This window comes from Nannospalax galili, unplaced genomic scaffold, assembly GCF_000622305.1.
Source record: "Nannospalax galili isolate Female #2095 unplaced genomic scaffold, S.galili_v1.0 scaffold566, whole genome shotgun sequence".
NCBI classification, from domain to species: domain Eukaryota; kingdom Metazoa; phylum Chordata; class Mammalia; order Rodentia; family Spalacidae; genus Nannospalax; species Nannospalax galili.
In genome coordinates this window covers 870,457-894,822 of record NW_008355811.1, presented here as the reverse complement: position 1 = coordinate 894,822, position 24,366 = coordinate 870,457, and the positions used below count along the sequence as shown (strand labels likewise).

At 46.0% G+C, this 24,366-nt stretch overlaps 1 protein-coding gene across 8 annotated transcripts in view; it reads left to right on the top strand.

Annotated features, from left to right (window-relative positions):
* The window catches only part of Sfswap (splicing factor SWAP), a 90,163-nt gene extending 69,652 nt beyond the window's left edge, over positions 1–20,511 (top strand). For 4 of the 8 annotated variants that reach the window (XM_029556483.1, XM_008853761.3, XM_017803363.2 and 1 more), the window contains 5 exons: positions 3,546–3,701; positions 4,794–4,919; positions 16,429–16,602; positions 19,294–19,366; positions 20,133–20,511. In XM_029556483.1, coding sequence (XP_029412343.1) covers positions 3,546–3,701; positions 4,794–4,919; positions 16,429–16,602; positions 19,294–19,366; positions 20,133–20,198 — 595 coding nt within the window. In that variant the 3' untranslated portion in view covers positions 20,199–20,511. Of the gene's footprint in view, positions 1–3,545; positions 3,702–4,793; positions 4,920–16,428; positions 16,603–19,293; positions 19,367–20,132 lie in introns of those variants that run through there. The other 4 variants (XM_008853765.3, XM_008853763.2, XM_008853762.3 and 1 more) reach the window with 3 other exon arrangements.
* Positions 20,512–24,366: the final 3,855 nt, after the last annotated feature.

Here is a 24,366-nt window from a genome sequence, read left to right as displayed (position 1 = left end):
GGGGGGTGGTCTTTTTGAGACAGGGTCTCCCTGTAGCCCCAGCTGTCCTGGAACTCACTATGTAGACCAGGCTGGCCTTGAACTCACAGAGATCTACCTGCCTCTGCCTCCCGAGTGCTGGGATTAAAGATGTACGCCATCACGCCGGCATTGATTTTTTTTTTTAAAGCTCTTAGAATTTGTATTATAGATCAAAACAACACAGGCCTACACCATTCTCCCTAAGTTCACTTTATATCCAATAAATTCTTCCTGATTTCCTCTATTTCAGGGCTCAAAACAAGTGGGGAAATGATTTCCTCATGACTCAATTGTAAGCCTTAAGCCAGCAGCAAAGGCTCTCTAAGCCCTTCTCCCTGCAGGTGCCCACTCTCGCCTCTGCTTGTGTTTTGCACAGCAGGCTGCCACTGACTAAAATAAGCTCCCCTGACCAACTTGTCCCCAGATCGGGGTGCTCACGACTAGAAATGTTCACCTGACAGCTGCATTTTACATATTATTTTACCTTTTAAAATGTAAGTTTGGAATAAACTTAGATTTGCATACTTTATACACCAATATTTATAACATTTTTATATCTTCAGTGCCTACAGGTCCAAGGAGCAAAGCCCTACTCCTTAGTGTAACTCAGTTATAAAACAAATGGAGCTGAAATTTTTCTGATCATTATTTCTTCTTTGATGGTAGGCCACAAATTTTATCTTAATTTGATCTTCAGTGAAATGTTTCAGTGTCAGCAGAGCTGGATACTCTCAAAGCCCCTAAACTTTTTGACTCTCAGTGGCTGAGGTGGAATCAAGAAGACACTTTTGATAATTAAGTTAAATAGCTCACTTTTTATTTTTTTAATTTTTTTTTTATGTGCATGCATGTATTGCCTGCATGTGTGTAAGTACACCCATGTCGCGCAATGCCCACAAAGGACAGCAGAGGTCATAAGATCCCCTGGAACTGGAGTTACAGACAGTTGGTAGCTGCCATGTGGGTGCTAGAATTCGAACCCAAGTCTTCTGCAAGAACAGTCAGTATTCTTAATCACTGAGCCATCACTCCAGCCCTAAATAACTCACTTTTAAGTCAGTAAGTCATATCTTTAATGTTTGGTTTTATGGTTTAGATAAAATAGCAAGGCAAGGTACAACTTACTAGAATAAGTGAGGATTATGAACCACCTTTCAGCTGACAGTTGTCTGGCACAGTACACTGCTGAGAGCTGGCGCCTGGGTGGAAGCTGCCCTCAGCAGCAGGGTAGGCCTCACCCTCTGGTCTCCTTTAACCTCTTGTAGACTTGGGCTTCAGTTCTTACTCTTAAAAACCGAGGCTCATGCTTTATAGGGTGCACTTGTGTTTTCCTAAGCTGGAAGCAGAGCTGCTTGCTTGGTCCAGATTCTGCCACCACTCATTGTTTCCAGTGATCAGTACAGTTATGCCAGGGTAGTGGCCATGCCTATGATGCCAGCACACAGAGGCAGGAGGATGGAGATTTCCAAGGCCATCCTGGAGTACATATTATGACCCTGAAAAAAAGAGAGGAAAAAAAATACCAAATAAAATGCTGTAGTTGTGAACAGAACAGGAAGGAATGATGTCCTTTGTAACCTGAACTGTTAACATGTTCAAAACATACTCTAGTTACGGCTCAGAAAGTGTTGGTCATACTGGCACTGTTTTTCTTTTACTTTCCTTTCAGGTAGAGTAGCCCAATACAGATGTAGTATCTGTAGGGCACATCAGTCTGATCTTTCAGGCCTGATTCAACCTAGTTGGTCATTTTTAAATGACTCCTGCCTCCTAGCTCAAAGTAAAGAGCCTCAGTTGTTGATGTTCCCCTTTTGGTAGGGTACTGCAGCTGAAATGCATTGTTTTTATGTGCTGTCACTGTGGTCCTATATAAAATGCAGAACATAGGATTTCCACTTTGTATGTGAGCTCTTGGAGCTCTGCTTACTCCATATGTCCAAACCATAGGTGGCTTTGGATCCGCAAAGACAAGTTCATCATAGCAAAAAATCTTTAGTCTCACAAAACTCAGTATCTGTCCTCAAAAAGCCGACTGGTTCAGATTATTTAGTGCCTCTTAATCAACATTGGTTAATGTGTGTGACTGGTTCACAGGTACTCCTGATTTCATTTGTGTTTCTGTATCCATCCCTCAGACTTAATGAGATGAAGAGTGTCCACATAGTTAAATGAAATGTAATAAATAGTTTAGGTATTACTGAACTAACTCATACCACCACCTCTTGAAACTGTGTCCTTGTTAACTTCTGCATTATACTCCCTCAGGACTGACATGCTTATCTAAGTATCTGAAGCCTCAGGTCAATCCAGCATTACTGCTTTTGCACAGGTTTTTAGGTCTTCCCAAGTAGAGGAGCGAGCTCTATGATAAAAATGTGTTTTCATTAGAGAAATCCCTTAAAATGAGCTATGGGCAGAGTAGTAGAACTTTTTTTCTTTTTCTTAGCCAATTTTATTTAGCATTCAGAAAGAACTCATAGGCAAATTGAGGTTCAATTTTAGTTTGAAATTGGTGATTCATTACTATGAATTTCCTAGCAAAAATTTATAGCAAACCAGTAAAAGATCATTTACTCTCCCCAACCTCTTTCTGAAAAGAGAAAATGGGATACTTTAAATTTCCTCTGTGGTAATGCTCCCCATATTGGTGTGGGACAGTAGCTTCCTATTGGGAATGATCTGTGACCAAGTCAGGTAAAGTTCAAGCATCTGTACTTCACAGTGAGGGGTGGCACTGAGAGTGAGGTGAACCCTAGTCCCAGTTAAACTTAACATGGAAGGTGTTCTCGCTAGGTTAAATCCAGACCCTAGCTGCCAACTTACCTGTTGAAGTTCTGCAGTTATGAGAGGCCCGGGAACAGTGAATGGAACAGGGTGTGATTAAAGTCAGTGGAAAGAAGCACTTAGGTGCCTGACTACTGGCATTCCAGTGATAGCTCCAGAATTGTATCATTAAAGTCTCCCCCTGCCTTCCACAGCAAAGCATTGTGACTATGCAGATAGGGATATCTTCATTGCATCATGCCTGCAACTTTTTAATTGAGACCAGTTTGTCTTCTTTAAGAAGGCCTCTGGTGACACCACACTGCTGATTTACTAAAATGGAATTTCTGGTTCTTGCACTGTCGTGGCATCAATATTGAGAGCCTGGTTAACAAAATTAAAAGCATTAGGGCGTATTTAATTGGAGTAAAACCTGAAGAATTATCGGCTGTTATTTACTGCCCCTTTTCTGAGGAAGGCTTCCTTCCTAGAAGACTTGTGATCTCCTGGGAATAGCTACTTTCCTCTGAAGAATTCTTAATACCAGTAGCCACAGCAAAACGCTATTGTACTTCAACATTCTCAATCCACAGGCATAAAAAACTAACTTATTTTTCCTAATTGTTGAGTTTATTGTAGAATTCTATGCTAAGCATCCATAGGTGCTAAAGCTTTGAGTAAGCGGAGCTTTCTCACGGCTCTGGTAGCACCCAGCCCGGCACATTTCATTCTGAATGTGAAGTGTGTGCCTCCGACCGCAGGCCCTCAGCCTCCCCAGGGACCTTGAGTGTGGAGCCTTGTCCCAGCAGCTCGGCAGTGGCAGCAGCAACACAGCAGGAGAGTTATCAGGCAGCCTCGGCCTCGAGCAGATTTGACTCCTGGAGCTCTTTTGAGGGGAAACCTGGTAAACCGTCAAGGTGTCTGACTGCCCTCCCCCCCTCTGTAATCTGTGTAGCCTAGGGAAGGTCTGGGGAGGCAAGCCACCAAGACCAGCCCTGCTGGAGAGACCCCGTGTGGGCTCATGGGGGCCAGGGTGTGACTAGAACTTGATCCTTGGAACAAATGTATGTTGTTTTTATGGGAGGGGGTGGTTCATTGTTGTTAAAATGATTTGATGGAGAATTTTTTTCAAATGGCAAAAACCAAACTGCTCTCTTTATATTGTTTTTGAGTGGGTTGTCATGGAAACAGAACAGAGAAATGGGTTTGGGCCTCCCCCAGTCCCAAATTTCTGCTTATTGCAGATTTTCTTGAAATGGTCATTTCAACAGATAAACAAAGAACTAAAATAAAAGTCTCAAGCCATTATTAAGGGACCCTATACCAAGGACCTCAACTCCCACATAGGGATGAGGGTTTCAAGGGTCTTTCTTGCTGTGAACAAAATATGTCCCAGCATGAATAAAATGAAGTAGTATGAATAATAGACAGTTTTGTATCCATGAAATCTCCTGTAAATCTAAATCATTCAAGCTGTCATGAGGATGGCATGTTCTGAGCAAGGTTTGTTTTGGGCTTTGTGCTATTGAACCTATGGCTTGGTCCCAATTAGTCCTGATATGAGGCCTGAGATGAGTGTGACAGGGAATAGCCAGGAACAGGCTGTAGATCTCAACTTCACGAAACCTTTAGTTTTTCCCTGCTGTCAGTAGTGAGACCTGCAGCAGGGACTGCTGGCATCTCAGCCTATTGCTGTCTGAGGTTAAGAGCAGCTTCAGCAAGCTAAAGGCTTCAGGCAGACAAGTGAACAGAGGCCAGAGCAGGGAAGAACAAGCATAGCGTAACCTCCTGGAGACCCGCTCCTTGCTGCAGTGCAGGCACGTGGAGAGAGGTGCTCTGTCTCCATGCCTGGTGTCAGTGGGCAGGACTTCAGAAGATGTAGGGCCTGTCTGAGCACCTGCTGTCGGCACCCTGCATCTCAGACAGAGGCTGGTCTCTGCTTCACAGTAGGAAGGTGCATGCCACCAGACCAGACTGCAGAGCTGAACACCACCTTGTTCTCTGTCCAGGTCACGCTCTCGGTCCCCTCGGAGGAGAGCTCACTCTCCAGAGAGACGACGAGAAGACAGGAGTGTCCCCACTGCCTACCGGATGAGCAGCAGCCCCGGGGCCAGCAGGAAACGGACCCGTTCCAGGTAGGCTACTGTGTCTCACCAGGCTCACATTTCAGAGGTTCCCAGAGAAAAAGTATCTAAAGACTTCATATCACCTGTGTGAAACAGTTGTAGCTAACTGGAGTGTGATTCTGATCTTCAGTAGCCTTGTCACCACTGGGACTCCAGGTTCCCCTAGTGGTGTGGTGCCGTCTCTTTGTGCAGAGGGTCACCAGGGGCATGCAAGTATCCACAGCACTGCTGTGTCCACCCATTCCTATAGGGCCCTCACATGACTTTGCTCTGGGCCCTCATTTTCTCTTAGCAATAGCACGCGAGCCTTGCTGTCTCTGCTGGATCCACCCTAACCCCTCTGACCGCTCTGCAAGGAACAGAGAAGTCAGCAGAGAGAATATAGCCTTCCTGTCTTAGTTTCCTGCCTCATTTCCAGTAATGGCCCCTGAGGTGTATGATGGTGACCAGGGGAAGAAGCAAGTCTAAGCTCTGGCTCTGGACCGCTTACAGATACTTCTCTCCACCATAAGAGGACAGCAGAGAGGTCAGCCACTGTAGTTACTGAGCAGAAGCCCTAACCACTAGACTTGGGCCTGACCCCTGATAACCAAAGCCACCCCTCAGCCCAGTAAGCCAAAGTTTCCTGGCATCTCTGCCCTGGTGAGAACCCCAGGCTACCTCATACTTAGGAACCTGGCCCTTTCCCTGGCTCCTCTCTAACTTCAGAAAACTTCTCTGGCCATCTGCCTTCTCTGAAGTCTGCCTCTGCTCTTGTGTTAATTTACTTTCTATCTGTATAACACAGTGCCTGATAAACTTACAAAGAGTGAAGGTTTATTTTGGTCAGTTTTGAAGGTTTCAATCCATAATCTATATTGGCCTTGTTGCTTTGGACCAGTGGTGAGGCAGCATATCATGGTAGGAGCATATGTTAGAGACAAACTCCATTGCCTCATGTAAAGAAGAAAAGAGGAAGAAGGTGGATCCCACTATCCTCTTCAAGAGTATGCCCCCAATGACCTAAGAGCCTCCTACTAGGTGCCTCTTGAAGATCACAGCCCTTCCCAGTAGCACCATCCTGGGGACCAAGCATTTAGCATGTGGGCCTTTGGGTGACATTTGAGATCCAAACTGTGGCTGCAATAGTGGGCAGTCACCTCCATGAGTACCATCTTCCCAGCCATTGGTGGAGTCCTAGAACAGCCTCTGCTGATTCTCACAGTTGTTGTCTTGATGGATTTCTTTAGTTTCCAAATGAATTGAAGTCAACAGGCCTCTGCCTAGGGTAGGAAGACTGTGCTGCTGTCCCTTCAAGAAAAGGACAAAACATCCAGAAAAGGCTAGAATCTTTAAAGGACAGACCCTGGATTACAAGTGAGCAGTGCACACTTGAAACCCCGGTTGTTGCCCACAGTGCTATCCACAGGATTTGAGCAGTAGCCATAGAATTGCCCCCGGCAAGAAATGTGGCTCATGAGATTGTCAAGGATGGGCTGCTGATTGGGAAAAAGAGATCGCTTGTCCTTAACCTGAAAAGCTAGCAGAGGAGCTGCAAAGCTGATGTCAGTGAAGATTTCTCATACACACTCACCATTTATATATTATATTCCTGGCCTTTGTGATCCTACCAGCCGTTGCAGTACATAGAATTCATTCCTTAAAGCAAATGATTTAACATTTGAAGTTCATCATCACCTTTGGTATATTGTAAAGGGCATGGTCTAAAATTAATTCTTGCAGCGAAAGCTCTCTCTCAACCGAAAAATTCTTGCTTTGCCCTTAAATTAGCCTTTGTATTCAAAGAGGTAGAATGGGAGAGGGCAGGGTGAGGCCTGTGTCCACAGTTGCTGGGGCAGCCACACCCATATCAAGCACTGGTACTTGTGAGGCCTCTATCCTACCACTGGAGCAAGAGGCAAATGAGCTTCCCTAGGTGCCCTCTCAGGGTTGAAGATGGGAACCCAGTAGCACCAAATGTGTACAGCTGCTGACAGGTCCTTTCAAATTCAGTGCTGGTCCATGTGTTACTAGCCATCCAGTCATTCCCTTCAGTGCTGTGTTAGACTGTCTTGCTCCATCCTTCTGTCTCGGTATACGGGTGGGGTCTACTTTAGCACGGTGGTATGTGACCAATTCACTGTTGCTCTGATGCTATGACATCACCCAGGCCAAAGAGAGAGTACTGCTGCCCCGGTTGAAGCAACATTCCTACAGATTATCATTGCCTGCTTCTTGCACTGACTTCAGTTTTGAAAGCACTTTCATTGATGGGCAGATTTTTTTTTAATACTTTATTTGTTATATTTATTTTTATTTTATTTTATTTTATTGTCTTTTTGAAGCACGGTCTCCCTGTAGCCCCAGCTGTCCTCAAACTCACTATGTAGACCAGGCTGGCCTTGAACTCACAGAGATCCGCCTGCCTCTGCCTCACAAGTGCTGGGACAGACGTGCACCACCATGCCCGGCTTATTTTTATTTTTTTATGTATATTCATGTATCGCCTGCATGTAGGTAAGTGCACCCATGTCGTGCAATGCCCACGGAGAACAGAAGTGGCTGTTGGATCCCTTGGAACTGAAGTTGCTGACAGCTATTAGCTGCCATGTGGGTGCTGGAATTTGAACCCCAGTCTTCTGCAAAAACCTCCAGTGTTCTTAACTGCTGAGCCATCTCTCCAGCCCCAAACAGTCAATGCTCTTTTTCTTTTTTTTTTTTCTGTAGCCCCAGCTGGCCTAGAACTACCTATGTAGACCAGGCTGGATTTGAACTCACAGAGATCTGCCTGCCTTTGCCTCCTGAGTGCTGGAATTAAAGGCATGCGCCACCATGCCTGGTGATGGGACGATTTTAAAGCAGCACTGAAAGCCTCTCACTCCAGCTGCACATGCTGTTTGTCCTGTCCTCCTCCCTTCCCTGGCTCCATCCATTGCCTCTTCCTTCCTGCCAGGCCAGCCATGCTGCAGAAGGCCCACCGCCAAGATCAGTTACTGCATCATTTAGTGATGCTGGGCCTGGCGCTCAACTAAGATTAACTTTGCCTCTTTCTCTCTGAATAAGCAGGTTGCCTTCTAGGTGGCACTCTGAGACCATGAAAACTCTGTTCTCAGCAGTTTTTCACCACATCAGTTGATGATGTCAAGAACAGCCACTTGCTGATCCTGTTTTTCTTCTGTGCTCATTAGTTGACTACCTTCTCAAAAGAACAGCCCCTTTTGTTTACTATACAATTTTCTGTTTTCATATTTAGTTTGATTATGACATTGCCTCAAATCTGGCTGAGGGGCACCGTCCAAGCCACTTATGATGAGTTTTTTGTTTGGGTTTTTTTTGTTTTGGGGTTTTTTTTATTTTTTGACAGCCTTAGTGCTCTTTGAACACTTGCTTTCCCACACAAGGTGTTCCAGGCTCACCTAGTACTTTCCCTGCCCTAAACCTGGGATCTACTCTATCTCTATGTAACTCTTCTTCTTTTTAGTGAGTATTTGGGAATCAAGATCTAAGCCTATTGAACATTTTTTGCGTGAAATTTGGTAGCTGTGCATGTTGTTGCACACCTGTGGGTCCATCCCTCCAGCACTTGGGAGATAGAGGCAAAAGGTTCAAGAGTTCAAGGTTATCCTCAGCTATATAAGTTCATGAGACCCTGTCTCAAAACAATAGCAAAATTGATAAAATATAGAAACAAAAAAAAAACAACATTCATATAAGACATTTGAATGTGTCATAAAAGCATGTTTCATGAGTCCAGTGTGTGAAGTCACATTGGTGTGTGCTTCAGAATGGCTTGGTTATTTTATTGCAGTAAGGAAGAAGACATAGTGTCTTCTTGCTGCTGGATTCTAGTGTAGAACACTGTGTATGACACAATGTAAAGTAATCAAGAGTACACTGCTGTTGGAAGGTTCTCAGGCTGTATGTGGAGTGTCATTCATTCAAGGCATATAGAGCAACCAGGAAAAGTGTAGCTGAAATGCTGACAGAATGGGGCCAATGAGATGGCTCAGCAGGTAAATGTGCCTGCTGCCAAGCCTGATGACCTGAATATGGTCCCTGGAACCCACATGCTAGAAGGAAAGAAAAGCATTCTGTAAATTGTCCTCTGACCTCCACACACATGCCTTGACATATACAAGTATGTGTGTGAGAGCACATGCACACACACAAAATAAACATAAAACAATTTTTTTTAAGTTGAGGGGATATAAAACAATTTAAAAGAGCACTGACTGCTCTTGCAGAGGACCTGGGTTCAATTCCAAGCACCACATGGCAGCTACAAACCATCTTTAACTCCAGTTCAAGGAAATCCAAAGCCCTCTTCTGACCTCCATGGCATTGCACAACATGGGTGTACTCACATACATGAGTGCGATATATTCGTACACATAAAATAAAAATAATAAATAAAAATAAAAAATAAATTGCTTCATTCAAGAGAGATGGCTCAGCAGTTAATAGCGCTAGCTGCTGTTCCAGAGGATGGAGGTTGGGTTCCCAGCGCCCACATGGCAGCTAACAACAGTCTGGTAACTCCACTTCCAGGGGACCTGATGCCTTCTTCTGGTCTCTGCAGGCATGACATGGGTGTGCGTACATACATGCAAACTCATACACATAAAATTTTTTTTTAATTTTCAAAAGGGGCTGGAGAGATAGCACAGTGGTTAAGAACACTGACTGTTCTTGCAGAAGACCCATGTTTGAATCCCAGCACCCACATGGCAGCTAACAACTGTCCATAACTCCAGTTCCAAGGGATCTGACAGTCTCTTCTATCCTCTGCTGGCATTGCACGACACAGGTGCACTTACCTATATGCAGGCAATATACTCATACACATAAAATTTAAATAAATAAAATATTTTTTAAAAAATTTAAATGCTTTGTTCTAAAGCAGAGAACAGGGAGGAAAGAGAAAGCAAATGAGGCAAGTAGATAGAGTATATAATTAAAATTTTGCATGAGTAACTGTGCTAAGTGCAGGCAGGTCAGGCAGATTCTAGACTTGCATATAAAGATCTAGGACTTCAATTGGGGGGGTGGTATTGGTTGTTTGCATGTTTGTTTGAGCAGCTCTTAGAATAAGATAGAGCCTCACATAGCTAAACAACATACTCTGCCATAAACTGCAACTTCACCCTATAATAGAGACTTTAGGGTTAGGAATGTAGGTCAGTTGGTAGAGTGCTCAAGACCCTGAGTATGATCCCTAGCTCCAGAGCATGAATGGGGCATGGCAGTGCATGCCTAAAAGGAGGTGAGAGGTGGAGGCAGGAGGATCAGAAGGGTCATTCTCAGCTACATGGTGAATTTGAAGCCAACCTGAACTATATGTGACGTGTCTCATACTTTAGTAGTTGTTGTTATTGCTTTGAAACAGGATCTCCCTCTATCCCCAACTATGTAGCCCAGGCTGGCCTCAATCTTACAGATCTCCATCTGCCTCTACCTCTTAAGTGCTGGGATTAAAAGCATGAGCCACTATTCGCAGTTCTGTCTCAGACTTCTAAAGAAAATGCACTAATGGATTACAATTTAAAAGACAGAGAAGATTCACTTTGCTCATTCTCATGGTGAAAAAGGTGACAGCTGCCTCTCTGTGAGGCAGAGAAGTCTGAAACAAGTGTGACTAGAGATTGCAGTGGGTGTTTCATCCTGAGAATGTGATTTTCAGAATATGTGCAGGACATCACACAGTGCTTGGAGCAAAAATAACATAGCTGTAGCACACGCAGGAGACACAAGAGTAGTGACCCTGCTCAGCACAGTGGCCAGCACCCCAAGGGCATTCCTGCTTTTGAAGGGGTTGCAGGACACTGTCCAAGAAGGTGGTGTCTCAGCAGTACAGGCATATCCCCTCATCAAAGGGCATTGTGCAGAAACCTGTACCCATCTGGAAAACCCAGGCATTTGGCAGTGACAGCACATTTTCAGGTACCAGAAAAATTCAGCCATGCTTGGAAGTAAGTAATGTGAGTACGGCTTCTTTTCCTTCATAGGGTGCTGGGCTAGGGAGGAAGTGGGTTGCTTTAATGTTTGTATCAAACTACAAGAAAACCAAGTATGGAAATAATGATCCAGTCCATCTTAAGAAACGGTAAAAGAGGTGACTGGAGAGATGGCTCAGCAGTTAAGAGCACTGGCTGTTCTTACAAAAACCCAGGTTCGAATCCCAGCACCCACATGGTGGCTAAAAGCCGTCTATAGCTCCAGTTCCAGGGGATCCAATGCCTCTTCTGTCTTCCGTGGGCATTGTACAACATGGGTGCACATACATAACGTGCAGGCAATACATGCATGCACATAAAATAATTAAAAAATAGTAAATGAAATTTTTTGTTTTCGTCTTTTTGAGACAGGGTCTCCCTGTAGCCCCAGCTGTCCTGGAACTCACTATGTAGACTAGGCCGGCCTCAAACTCACAGAGATCAGCCTGCCTCTGCCTCCTGAGTGCTGGGATTAAAGGCATGCACCACCAAAAATTAAAATATATTTTTAAATAATAAAAATAGCCAGGAGTGGTGGCGCATGCCTTTAATCCCAGCACTTGGGAGGCAGAGACAGGCGGATCTTTGTGAGTTCGAGGCCAGCTTGGTCTACATAGTGAGTTCTAGGACAGCTGGGGCTACAAGGAGACCCTGTCTCAAAAAAGACAAAATAAAATAAAATAATAAACATAAATGTAAAAGAACAAATTAAAGAATTAAAGTCAAAGTAGAAGCAAGGAAATTTTAAGAGAACAGAAATCAGTGAAATAAAAAACAGACCAACATAGGAAACCTGCAAAACAAAAAGAGAGTTCTTGGAAAATAAATCCACCAGTCTGTCTGTGATTAGATTAATCAAGCAGAAAAGACCTATAGACCTGTAACTGATAGTAAGGAAATGAATTTTACTCTAGTTATTGCCATCTCTGATGGAATGGACAGACTCTCAAGCTGACATCAAAAGTGAATCATTTGATAATTCCTCATCTGTTTAGGAAGTGGGATTTAAAGTCTTAGGACTCCCAGCTCCTGGCCAGTTCATTTTCCCTGTGAATTTTAGCATGCATGAAAGGTGAGGTAACCACACAGCAACCTTCTCGACAAAAGGGAGTCAAGGCACTCCGCACTCACCTCCAAGGCCATCATTGCCAATCCCAAGGCCAGCAAGGACTCTACATGTGAAGACATGCACATGTGTGTTTACAGACCAATACTCTGAGGAACATATATGCCTGCCCTGTTCTCAAATCACTAGCAGACTGTAGTTCTCACATCTCCTTGGTCATCTATAGGTCCAGCCAAATCCCAGTGTAAAATTCCAAGCCTTTTGTAGAATCTGGCAGGCAAACTCTGTAACTGAGTCAATGAACAAAGAGGAGAACTTTGACCTCAAGGTACCCAGACTCCTAGAAAGCCACAGAAATCAAGCAGTGTGGACCACAAAGTGGACTTGGAATCCACCAAATTCACAGTGGCCCAATCTGTGGTTAGTACTGTACCAGAGCAAATTAACAGGTACAGGAGAGTCTTCCAGCAGAACTTGGTTGAGCCACTGGACATCAGAATGAGAAAGAACAAACTTTCTCATGCACATGCACAAAACAGGTTACTTCAGCATGGATCAGCAGTTTGAATGTGAAAACCGGAATCACTGAGCCTTTTGAAGAAAACAGAATGTGTGGCCAGCGTGGTGGCACATGCCTTTAATTCCAGCACTTGGGAGGCAGAAGGAGGCGGATCTTTGTGAGTTCGAGGCCAGCCTGGTCTACATAGTGAGTTTCAGGACAGCTGGGGCTTCAGGGAAACCCTGTCTCAAAAAAACAAAAAAAAACAGAATGTGTACCTAAGACTCTTTGGGATACTGAAAACCCTGCTGGGCTGGGGAAACAGATGTCAGTAAAGTACCAGTTTCACAAGCAGGAGGACCTAAGTTCCATACACAAGATCTACATAAAGCCAGCATGGTGGTGCAGACTTTAATCCCAGCATTTGGGAGGCAGAGGCAGATGGATCTCTGAGTTCAAGGCCAGCCTGTCTACATAGCGAGTTCTAGACCAGCTCTCAAAAAAGACCAAAAAAAAAAAAAAATTGCATAAAGTGCCAGGCATAGTAGCATGTGCTTGTAATCCCAGCACTGGGGAGGCCAAATCAGGCAAATCCCTGGCACTCACTGGCCAGCCAGTTTAGCCTAATTGGTGAGTTCTGGGCCAGTGAAAGATCATGTTTGAAAGAAAAAGTAAATGGCAACTGAAGAGCAACGTCTGAGGTTGACCTCTAGCCTCAACATGCACATGCACATATACAAGAAAACCCATGAGAGGAAAGAATAATAAGGTCACTGTAACTGAAGTTAAAAACTTGTTTCTGGGGCTGGAGAGATGGCTCAGTGGTTAAGGGCACTGACTGCCCTTGCAGAGGACCTGGGTTTGATTCCCAGCACCCACATGATGGCTATGAACTATCCTTAACTCCAGTTCTGGGGAATCCAAAGCCCTCTTCTGACCTCCGTGGCATTGCACGACACAGGTACACTCACATATACATGCAGGCAATACACTCATACACACAAAAAAATAAAATTAAATAATAAAATTATAAAACTTCCAAAGGCAATTAAGAGATGAAGTAGCCATAACCCTAATGGAAAAGGCACCCACAGTACCTGTCTCCGATTGAAGCCCATGTCAACACCAATAGCCTACAAATGCCAATGACTCTTCACAGAGGAACACAGTAGACAGCAATGCATACTTGGAAGAATGCTGAGCATCAGCATTTAGGATTGCCATCAAAAACACAGCAAGGTGCTGCTGCTTGCTCACTGGCATGGGCTGGCAAGGATGCTCACCATCCCTGTCCACCCTGCTATAGGCCTGAGGCTGCCTCTTTGGAAAAAGCTTGAAGTTTCTAGCAAAGTTACATGTGGACCTGTCTTGTTTCCTAGCTCTTCTTCTCCTGGAAGTGGACAGTGAACATTTGGCCACAGAAGCAAGTTACCAGAACCACACAGGAAAATTAATTATCAAATAATGGTAGGATCCTCATGTGGTGTCACTGTCAGTATAAGCAGGACAGACAGGGACACGCCCAGGTTCACAGGTTATTCACAGCACTGCTGAGCCTGACAGTGGTATGGGAGTCAATTCCCATAGAGCTATAATCAGTGTAGCAGAGGTCACACATTCAAGGAACATTCCAGAACAACAGGTAGGCCATTCTGTAACAGCACAGAAGGCCAGGTCACCTGCAAAGTGCACCTCAGCAGCTTTGAAAATGATCAAATGGGCTGGGCTTGCTGGCACACACTCTGTAGTCCCAGCACTTGGGAGGCAGAGGCAGGCAGATCTCTGTAAGTTCAAGGCCAGCCTGGTCTACTTAGTGAGTTCCAGGACAGCTGGGATACAGGGAGTCCCTGCTTCAAAAAAAGGCAAAAAAGAAAGAAAATCAGCAAACTGCTTTGTTCTTGCAGAACTCTGACCACTTTCTCTGTGAGGTCAAATTGTATTTTAAGATTGAACCAGGGCCAGTGAGATAGCTCAGCAAGTAAAGATGCTTGCCATACAAGCCTGTCAACCTGTGCTTAATCCCTGAAATCCACATGAAGATGAAAGGAAAAATTCAACCCCACAAAGTTACGCTCTGACCTCCACACATGTGCACACATGCACACACAGGTTGAACCAAACTTACAGTCAGGATTAGGATTCCCCCTTTCATTCATTACTCATATAACTGCACAGATTTATCCAGCTTTGTACAACTGCTTCCTCTGAAATCCAGCATATATTTGTGTACTTGGACACTTCTCAGCTTTCTGTAACCTAGCAACTCATTCTCCATGTGCCCAGTTTCTATGAACACAATCTCCACCTATATCTACATTTCCTTGCCAGAGGACACCAGGCTGCTGCCCACAGCTCCAGCTCACCAGGAACATGGCTTTCCAGTGGCTGAAATTCAGTTGCAGTTGTTGCCCCTCAGAATTCCTTGTCATAGTTAAAGCTGTTCTGGGTTCCCAAGCTGGCCATGCACTTGAATCCCAACAGTTTGTTCTTACCCAGGTGGTACACTGAAAGGCTGGCTGGAAGAGGACATGGCTGGGCTCACAAGGCTCTCTGTCCCAGGCCTCATGCCCATGCTGAGCTTATTGACTTAGTGCTCTTGTTTGTTGGTTTACAAGCACCTATGGGCACTGGAGTTGGAACTGGGTGTGGCACCTCAGCAGAGTCTGCATGCTGAGAGCTTAAACATAGCATATCATTAGGTAGGAACATTCCAGATCAGAGCACCAAAGAAATGCAGGAAATCATACAGCCTGATAAGAGACAGGACTGAGATGCAACCCAGCCTTAGAAATCAATGGATGTGTGGACAGTGGTGTGGTCTCTGGAGGCTAGAGGGCTGGGCCAGGTGTAATCCCTTTGGAAACCAAAACATCTCAGAGCTGGGCCCCTGGTGACCCAGGAGAGACATGGTCAACAGTGAGATACCAGTGTTTCCATTAAAGTGATATACTTTGGAAGGTGTGGCTGATCATGAAGGCTGTCTAGTGGTGCCCTACAGCCTTGTCTACAAAGCATCTCCAAAATGACTTAATGAGAGGCAGAGTGTGGACTGGTAGCAGTGTTGCCCCATATGCTGGAATACTGAGCATGGACCTAAAAGTTCAGCTGTCCTGTGGCACGCTGTTTTTCCCAAGCATGTGTGTCCTCCCTCCCTCCCTGTCCCATGTGTTTGTGTATGTATGAGTATGCATATTTGAGGTAGAAATAGAGGTAGGTATTGCAGAGCCTTGGGGAAGAGGGCTGGGGCCTGATGGGGAATTAGGTTTGGGAGTCCCATCCTCTGGTGGAGGCAGGGCAGTGGTCAGAGCTGAGCTGGGCACTGAGTACAGCAGATACTCCCAGAGCCAGGGCCCAGGCTGCCTCCTTCTGAGCCTTTAATCACATGAAGGTATGTGATCACCAGGCAGAAGAAAGCTGGACCTATGCATGTGCAGTGCTTAACTGATAATTTGCTATCTTTTACATGAATGAGAAAGTGTAGGTAGCCCTTGGTGACTATTTTGGTATTTTCAATGCAAATAGAATGTTCATTGTATGTTAAATGCCAGGCATTTCCCCAGAACCAAGCTTCCCCTACAGAGAGGCTGACTTCTGGATGGTTCTCTTAACCCTCAGGACCCTGTTGATCTATGGGCTCAGTTGACTAAAAGAGAGCAGCTGTTTAAGGCATGCATATGAGGCTAGGTCAGTTCTGTAGCTCAGCTGGTAAAGTGCTTCCCTAGTATGCATGAAGCCCTGGGTTCAATTTCCAGCACCACACACACCAGTCATGGTGGTGTACTCCTATCACCCCAACACTTGGGAAGTAAAGCAGGAGGAGGATCAGAAGTTCATCCTTGGCTACAAAGTGAATTCAAGACCAGGCTGAAATATATGTCTCCAAAAGAAAAAAAGGCCCATGTGTGTAGAGAGGGACCCTTGACACAAGTCCAGTCATGCTTGTCATGCTCCATGCACCCTCATGAGAACACTTCCTTTCAGAAGTCCCCACGAGAAAAAGAAGAAAAGGCGTTCTCGATCTCGCACCAAGGCCAAGGCCCGCTCCCAGTCAACGTCCCCAAGTAAGCAGGTGGCACCGCGTCCTACAGCCCACTCAGCCCACTCAGCCAGCATCTCTCCTGTGGAGAGCCGGGATTCCAGCCAGGAGCGCTCCAGGTAACTCTGATCTCTGGTTTGCTCTCATCAGGAAAGAGCAAGGGGTGGCAAGTGAGTTGTGGAGCCTGGACAGCATTAACAGTGATCCCTACCATTGCTTCTTTGGGAATAGGGGACATCAAGTGGCTTGAAGTGAGTGTCTGGATGTCAGGCATGAGCACGTGGGGTGACACAGGATCTATGACTTACCCAGGGATTCAGAGCTCTCCCATGGGTGACCGAGCCCCTGAGGTACCATGCAGGACTCAGTGGCTCTTGGTGACAAACAGGCTGACAGGAGGCTACTCCTATTGGGATTGCATCTGCCAGACAATTAACCTTAAAGTCATGGGGGGCTAGGAAGGGTCATTTGGTGATAAAGACTATCCTTGGTATGAGCTGTTGTAAGGGTAAGCAGGGCATACTCAATTGAGAGCAGATCTATGGCTGTCCTCACACTGAGTAATAGGCCATAGCTCATCCCTGAGTGAAGATGGGAGAAAGTGTAGGAAGCCCCAACCACTGGGATATATGTGTGTCAAGTTGACACTAAAGCTATCCAGCACAATTGACCCCTTGTCAACTTGACACACACATCACTATTAAACCATAAGCTTTCCAATTCTTGTCCCCAAGATATGATGTTAATATCACAACATAAGACAGTACAACCTTAAAAACCTCACAATCCTTAAAAAATCCAAACATTTAAAAGTCCATAGTCTCTTTTAAAAGTCTTTTAACTGTGGGTGGGTTTATGTAAAATCCAAAACAAGTACTGTCTTATTTCAAAGGGAAGAATTGGGCACACCTAAGTAAAACCAAAGTCCAGCAAAGTAGCTCAAGGCTGGACATCTGGGATTCACTCACGATCTTCTGGGCTTTAGAGGGTTTTGGCAGCTCTATTTCTCTGACTCTACCTTCCACGGCACACACAGCGTATCTCACAGATCCAGGCCAGCTCCATTCCACACCTGTCACTGTCCTTGGTGGTCGTCCCATGGTCCCGGCATCTCCAAAAAGCTGGGGTCTCCACTGAAACAGGCTACACCTTCACCAGTGGCCTCTTCTTGCCTCTTGGGGTGCAAAGGCCTCAGATTCTCTCCATGACCCCTTCAGTCCTGGGGTCTTAACTGCAACTGAAGCTGCACTTTCACCTATGGCCTTTTCTGGCCTTTCAGAGTGCCAAGCCTCAGCTGCTCTCTGACCCCTTCATGCTTTCAACACCAGAACCATGCAGGAGACTCTTACACATTACCAAGTCCTGCTTCCAGCTAGAGATGGAAGTTCGGGTCCTCTTTGTGTGCTGACCCTAAGGAAATACCTCCCAGAAGATTTCACCACAGTGATTCTGGTCTTTTGTTACTTACAGCTGATTTTTCAGCCCCAGCTAACCAACATCAATTGTCCCAGTAAAGCAAAGGTTTTGCTTCGGGTTCCGGTCTCTTCTTACAGCTGATTCTTCATCCCTAGCCGACTAGAACCCACAGATTCTCAATTCAAAACATCACACAAACAGCCCTGATAGTCTCCACTTCCCTTTGAAGCTTCACAAGCCAGGCCTCCATTGTTCACAGCTCTTTCAGCTCTTTCCAAGGTCCACAGTAACAAACTTAAGCACGCAATGGCTTTTCCAGCCCAAAGTTCCAAACACTTCCACAATCCTCCTTAAAACACCAGGGTCAGGTCTGTCACAGCAATTCCCCACACTCTGGTACAATTTATTTCCTAGTTTGTCTCCATTGCTGTAACAAAACCCTGACCACTACCAACTTGGGGAGGAAAGGCTTTATTCAGCTTACATCTCTCGGGTCACACTTCATTAGGGAGCCCAAGGTAGGAGCTCAGGGCAGGAACCTGGAGGCAGGAGCTGGAGCACAGGCCATGGAGAAATGCTGCTTACTGACTTGCTCCCCTGGCCCCTGCTCAGCCTGCTTTCTTATGCAACACAGGCCCACCTGCCCAGGGGTGGTACCACCTACAGTGGGCCAGGCCCCCCCAACAATCAAGAAGGTGCCCCATGGACATGGCCACAGGCCAGTCCAACAAAGGCAACCCCCCAACCAAGGCTCCCTCAACCCAGATGTGTCAAGTTGACACTAAAGGTATCCAGCACATGTGGTGACCACATACACAGAGACTTCGCCTGTAGAGCATGAGCCACTGGGGCTGCAGTTGTAGTCTTGGGAGGGCTGCCCTGAAAGGTGCTTCCTTTCTTGACTTTTTTTTCCTAAATGTTTTATGTAATGTCAAAATTTGAGTTAGGTTCATTTAATAAAATATTGAAATGAGTAGAAAATACACAATTCTGGGCATGGAAAGTGGCTCAGTGGGTAAAGTGCTTTGTAGCATAAGTCTAAGGACCAAATTTTATTTCCCAGCACCCATGTAAAAAGTGAAGCATGACAGCCTGTACCTGCAATCCCAGCATGCTAGGAAGTGGAGATAGGATGGTCCCAGAAGCTGCCCAGTCTAGCCAATCCATATGCATCAGGTTCAATGAAAAACTGTCTCAAAAGACAAGTTGGAGAGCAATAGAAGACACCAAGCATCAGCCTCTGGCCTCCCTGTGTATGCACCCTCATGCACACACAAAAATACATTTTTCTAAGCTTGCCGCTATTTTAAAGTTTCAGAGGCATAAGGTATGGGTATCAGTTACTCCATCTTTGTGTTCAAATTCTTGAGTGAGCCTCTGCTCTTCTTCATTAGGGGGGTTTCTCAGGAAAAAGACGGCCAGATCTCCTCAGCTATCGTCTCCTCTGTGCAGAGCAAAATAACTCAGGTAAAATGGGAGTGCCCCCCCCCTCTCTCTCTCTTTTTCTGTGTATGAGTGTTTCGCCTGCCTATATGCAAGTGTACCACATGTGTGCAATGCCTGTGGAGGCCAGAACAGGGCATTAGATTGCCTGAAACTGTTACAAATGGTTAACTGCCATGTGGGTTCTGGGAACCAAACCAAGGTCCTCTGCTAGAGCAGCCAGTTCTCTTAACTGCTGAGCCATCTCTAGCTTCCCTTCTCATCTTTTATAAACGGGCCTATTTTTTCCTCTTCTGCTAATTTTCATTCTTCTCCCTTGTTTCACTAGTACTGACCCAGGAGAAAGTCCTGGGGCTGGTCACCTGTTGACTCAATGATGCTGGCCTTGCCACAGCCAAGCACTGAGTCAGAGCCCATGCTGCAGGGAGGGGGGTGAATCACTCTTTCTGGGAAGCTCATCTTCCACAGGAAACATGCCCTCCTTCCAAGACTGCCATGCTGTGGAACTCAGCTCTCCACAAGTGACAGAAGACAGCCAGGCCCTATGTCCACAGGCCACATGAGGTCATGGCTGTGGGAAGTTTGGAACAAGACCAAGAGGGTGACTTTGGCCCCTATGCAGCCTGGAATGTGTTTACAGCTGCATACCCTCCATCCAGGCCTGGGCTAGCCTGTTGAGAGTTCTGCCTCTTGTCCCCACCATGGCCTCCTCACAAATGTCACTACATGGGTGGTCTGGTGTCAGGTTAGTGGGAAGCTCACAGGCTTCCCTCCTTGCCTCCCCACACAGGATCTCATGGCCAAAGTAAGAGCAATGCTCGCAGCTTCCAAAAACCTGCAAACCAGCGCGTCCTAAGATGGCAACTGCAAGGCCAGCCCTGAGCAGAGCATTGTGTGTGGCTGCGGCCACAGATGCTGGGTTTCGGCTCAGAACAGCCGCATCCTAGAAGGTGGGAACTGAGCTGTGTGCAGACCTACACATTGCTATTCAGGTTCTCTAGTCTGACTCCCTGGGACAGTCAGTGGCTTTTGTAAATTAATTTTTGATGACATTTTCAGTTTAAGATTTTTGACCAGCAGTCTCTTACCTGTATATTTGTAAATATATCATGTTTCTGTGAAAATGTATTATCAAATAAAATGGGAGGAAATTCCTTTTCTAGCTAGCAGCCTTAGGCAGCTCCTTCCTTTGGTGTGTCTGTCATTTATATCTACTGTGTATTGACCTGAGGAGAAAATGAGGCTTCCCTCCAGGAGTAGCTTCTGCCCAGCTGTGGGGGCTAAGGGGAACACACCAGTGTGTCTCACCCATGCCTCCAGTGGGCCTCTGCAGGGCTAGTCCAGGCAGGTTCTTTGAATGCCCAGTGAAGATACAGGTTTGTGTCTCTTCAGGAAGCCTTTGCTCTCCCAGTGCTCCTGTGCTGGGTACATAGGATGTTCATCTCATCCTGAAGACCTGCTGGCCTGGCCTGAGGCCAGGGCCCTGCTTCATCCACACAAGAGTTTGCTCAGGCCCCTTCTGTGCTAGAGATCGACTTCCCTCTAGACCCAGAAAGAGTGTCTGCTTTCCTCCTCATGGTGGGTACCCCACTGTGGTTCTGCTGCTTCCACTTGGGACACATACTCTTCAGAAGCTCACAGGGTAAGTGAAGTAGTCAAGAGACTCCTTGGAGAACTGGGGTCCATGAGAGATAGTCCCCAAGTCTGCCCTGCAGAGCAGTGCAGGCACACCACAGACCCACTGAGCAGACCAGTCCACATGCCTACAAGGTACCTACCAGACTCCTCCATTCCACATCTGCACTGCACATGCCTTGTCATCTCCATAGACTGGTGACCTGCTCTGTGCTTTCCTGATATAAATAGGCCATGTCAGAGCCATTTGTTTATTTATTTATTTATTTATTTATTTATTTGTGTGTCTGGCCTCAAACTATGTAGCCAAGGATGACTTTGAACTCCTGATCCTGCTGCCTCCACTTACCAAGTTGCCAGGATCACAGGTGTGCCCCACTACACTGGACTTTGAAAGGAGCTTCTTTTAGTTTCTTGGTTTTAAGGATCAACAAAATAAAGTAGCTCATCTTAAATTTAAAAATAAAGCTGGGAAGGGGGTTAGAGAGATGGCTCAGCAGTTAAGAGCACTGGCTGCTCTTCCAGAGGATTCAGGTTCAATTCCCAGCACCCACATGGAGGCTAACAACTGTCCTTAATTCCAATTCCAACACTTGGTAGGCTGAGGCAGGAGAATCTCTGAGTTCGAGGCCAGCCTGGTCTACATAGTTCTGGGCCAGCTGGGGCTACGGGAGACCCTGTCTCAAAAAGACCAAAAATAAAAATAAAACTGGGGACCTGTGAGATGGCTCAGCAGGTAAAGGTGTGTACCTCTAAGCCTGGGACCCACATGGTAGAGGGAGAGAACTAACATAAGCTGTCTTCCGACTTCCAGGTGGGTACCCACATAGAAAAAAAAAATTTTTTTCATGAATAAAAATAAGTTGGGGGTGGCTACCGCCTTACTGGTTACTGATCTAGCTGGTCAAGAGGGTGTCTCCTTGCTCCCTAACCATTCATGTGCATCCCTCCCAAAGCTGCACACTTTGTCAAAGAAATGACCTTCCCAGGCTCGGAAAGATGGCTCAGCAGTTAAGAGCATTGACTGCTCTTGCAGAGGACCTGGGTTCGATTTGCAGCACCCACATGGCGGCTAACAAGCATCAGTAACTCCAATTCCAGAGGATCCAGCGCTGCCATCTGACCTCTGTGGGCATTACATGACACAGGTGCACTTACATGCAGGCAGTACGCTCATACACGTTAAAAAAAATAAAATATTTTTTAAAAATTAAAAAAAATGAAGAAAGAATACATGAAGTTATCAGAAAAAAAGTGATGGGGAGATATGGGAGGAGTCGGACAGGAGGGAGTGGGCATGGATTTGAACAAAACACCTTATATACATGTATGAAATTCTCAATAAATTATTTATTTTAAAAGAAGGAGCTGGAGAGATGGCTCAGCAGTTAAGAGCCAGGTTCGATTCCCAGCACCCACATGGTGGCCACGAACCATCCTTAACTCCAGTTCCAGGGGAGTCCGATGCCCTCTTCGGACCTCCGTGGCATTGCACAACATGGGTGCACTCACATGCATGTAGGCAATACACTCATACACATAAAATAAAAATAATAAATAAATGACTGCCAGGCAGTGGTGGTACATGCCTTTAATCCCAGCACTAAGGAGGCAGAGGCAGGTGGATCTCTGTGAGTTTGAGACCAGCCTGGTCTACATAATGTAGTGAGTTCCAGGCCAGCTGGGACTACAGGGAGACCATTGTTAAGAACACTGCCTGCTCTTGCAGAGGACCTGGGTTTGATTCCCAGCACCCACATGGCGACTACAAACCATCCTTAACTCCAGTTCCAGGGGAATCCAAAGCCCTCTTCTGACTTCCATGGCATTGCATGACACTGGTGCACTCGCCATGCAGGCAGTACACTCATACACATTAAAAAATATATAAAGATATTTTTTTAAAAAATAAGAGTACATGAAGTTATCAGAAAAAAAGTGATGGGGAGATATGGGAGGAGTTAGAGGGGAGGGAGTGGGCATGGATTTGATCAAATCACCTTAATATGCATGTATGAAATTCTCAATAAATTTATTTTTAAAAAAACCTATTCGAGTTGCTCTTACATGAACTCCTCCTTACTGGCTATTTATGACCAAGTTTCTGCATACCACAGAAAGTAGCCATTCTGTGTTTTGTAGACACCTTTGTCCCACCCTGGTGCTGCTGGCTTGTTGTCTTTCCTGCTATCATCCAGCTATGTGATGGCATCAGGGTGGCATCTCACCAAAGCAGGCCAGGGTAGTCAGTGTTTTCCAGACCACACTTGCTTTTGTTCCTTGGGGTTTCGCCTGTAGTCTTCTTGTATTGCTATTTTCACTATAAACGCCCTGGGATTGTGAACCAGAATTAAGAATTTCAATGGGGAAGGTGTCATTTGGGAGCAGACATTGGCAGGAGAGAGAGGCCCTTGTCCCTGTTCCATCATGGGAGGGCACCAATAGGTGGTGATGCAATCTACATAGAATTCTGTGGTGTCCTATCATCTCCTATTTCAGCTGCTTCATGATTTTTGGTTTTGAGGTGTCCAGGGACTTGGATGATGTCCTACCAGCAGGTTTAAGAGCTCAGATGAGACAGCATTCGGACCACATTAGCAGGGATGGCAACACCAGGTAATGTGTAGGTTGTGTTTGGGGTCCATATAACCCATACCACAGACTCACCTAGTCAGGAGCTTCTGCTTCCACATCCAGGCCTTCCTGAGTACACTCCCTACTTTTACGTGCTACAAGGTTCCTGGAGGGTCAGTGATCGTCTCCTGACAGAAAAGCCATTTCTTAGACTCTGGAGTAGGTACTTACTGGAGCATGGCCCAAAGTGGCCCTCCATGTGGTTTGGGCTCTAGAAACAAACCTCAAGCCAAACAGCCCTCCCCTGAAGCACTGGAAACTGGCCTCCCAAGAGAGATAAGCAGCCAGTGTCCTGCCCATACCCCTTGCTGACCCAGTCTCTCATGGCTACAAGCTATTCACTGCCCCTAGGGTAAAGTCACTGCCCATTCCTCCAGAAAGATGCACACATTTTGTGGCCCTCCAGGCTCCTGACAGTCAGTGATCCCTGCCCTTCTCAGCTGTTCAGCATTCAGGTTCCAGGGAACAACTTCCAGTGGCCACAGCCAGCACCACCATGTGTCCAGTAGGTACCCCAGAGGAGGAAATTGAGGTGCTGTTACCCAAGAAATTACAAGGAGGCTAGCTGCAGAAATTCAGGACTCACCATACCGCATAATGCAAGGGCCAGTGATTTTACAAGTGTTCCTTGCTGAAAACACTAGTGGGCATCAGAAAGCCCAGGCCTCAGGCAGTGTTAAAGGGCTTCTGTCCCCTTGTCCCACTGAGGTTTCAGTCATCTCAGGCTGTGCAGAGGTCCCCTGAAGGACACCCTG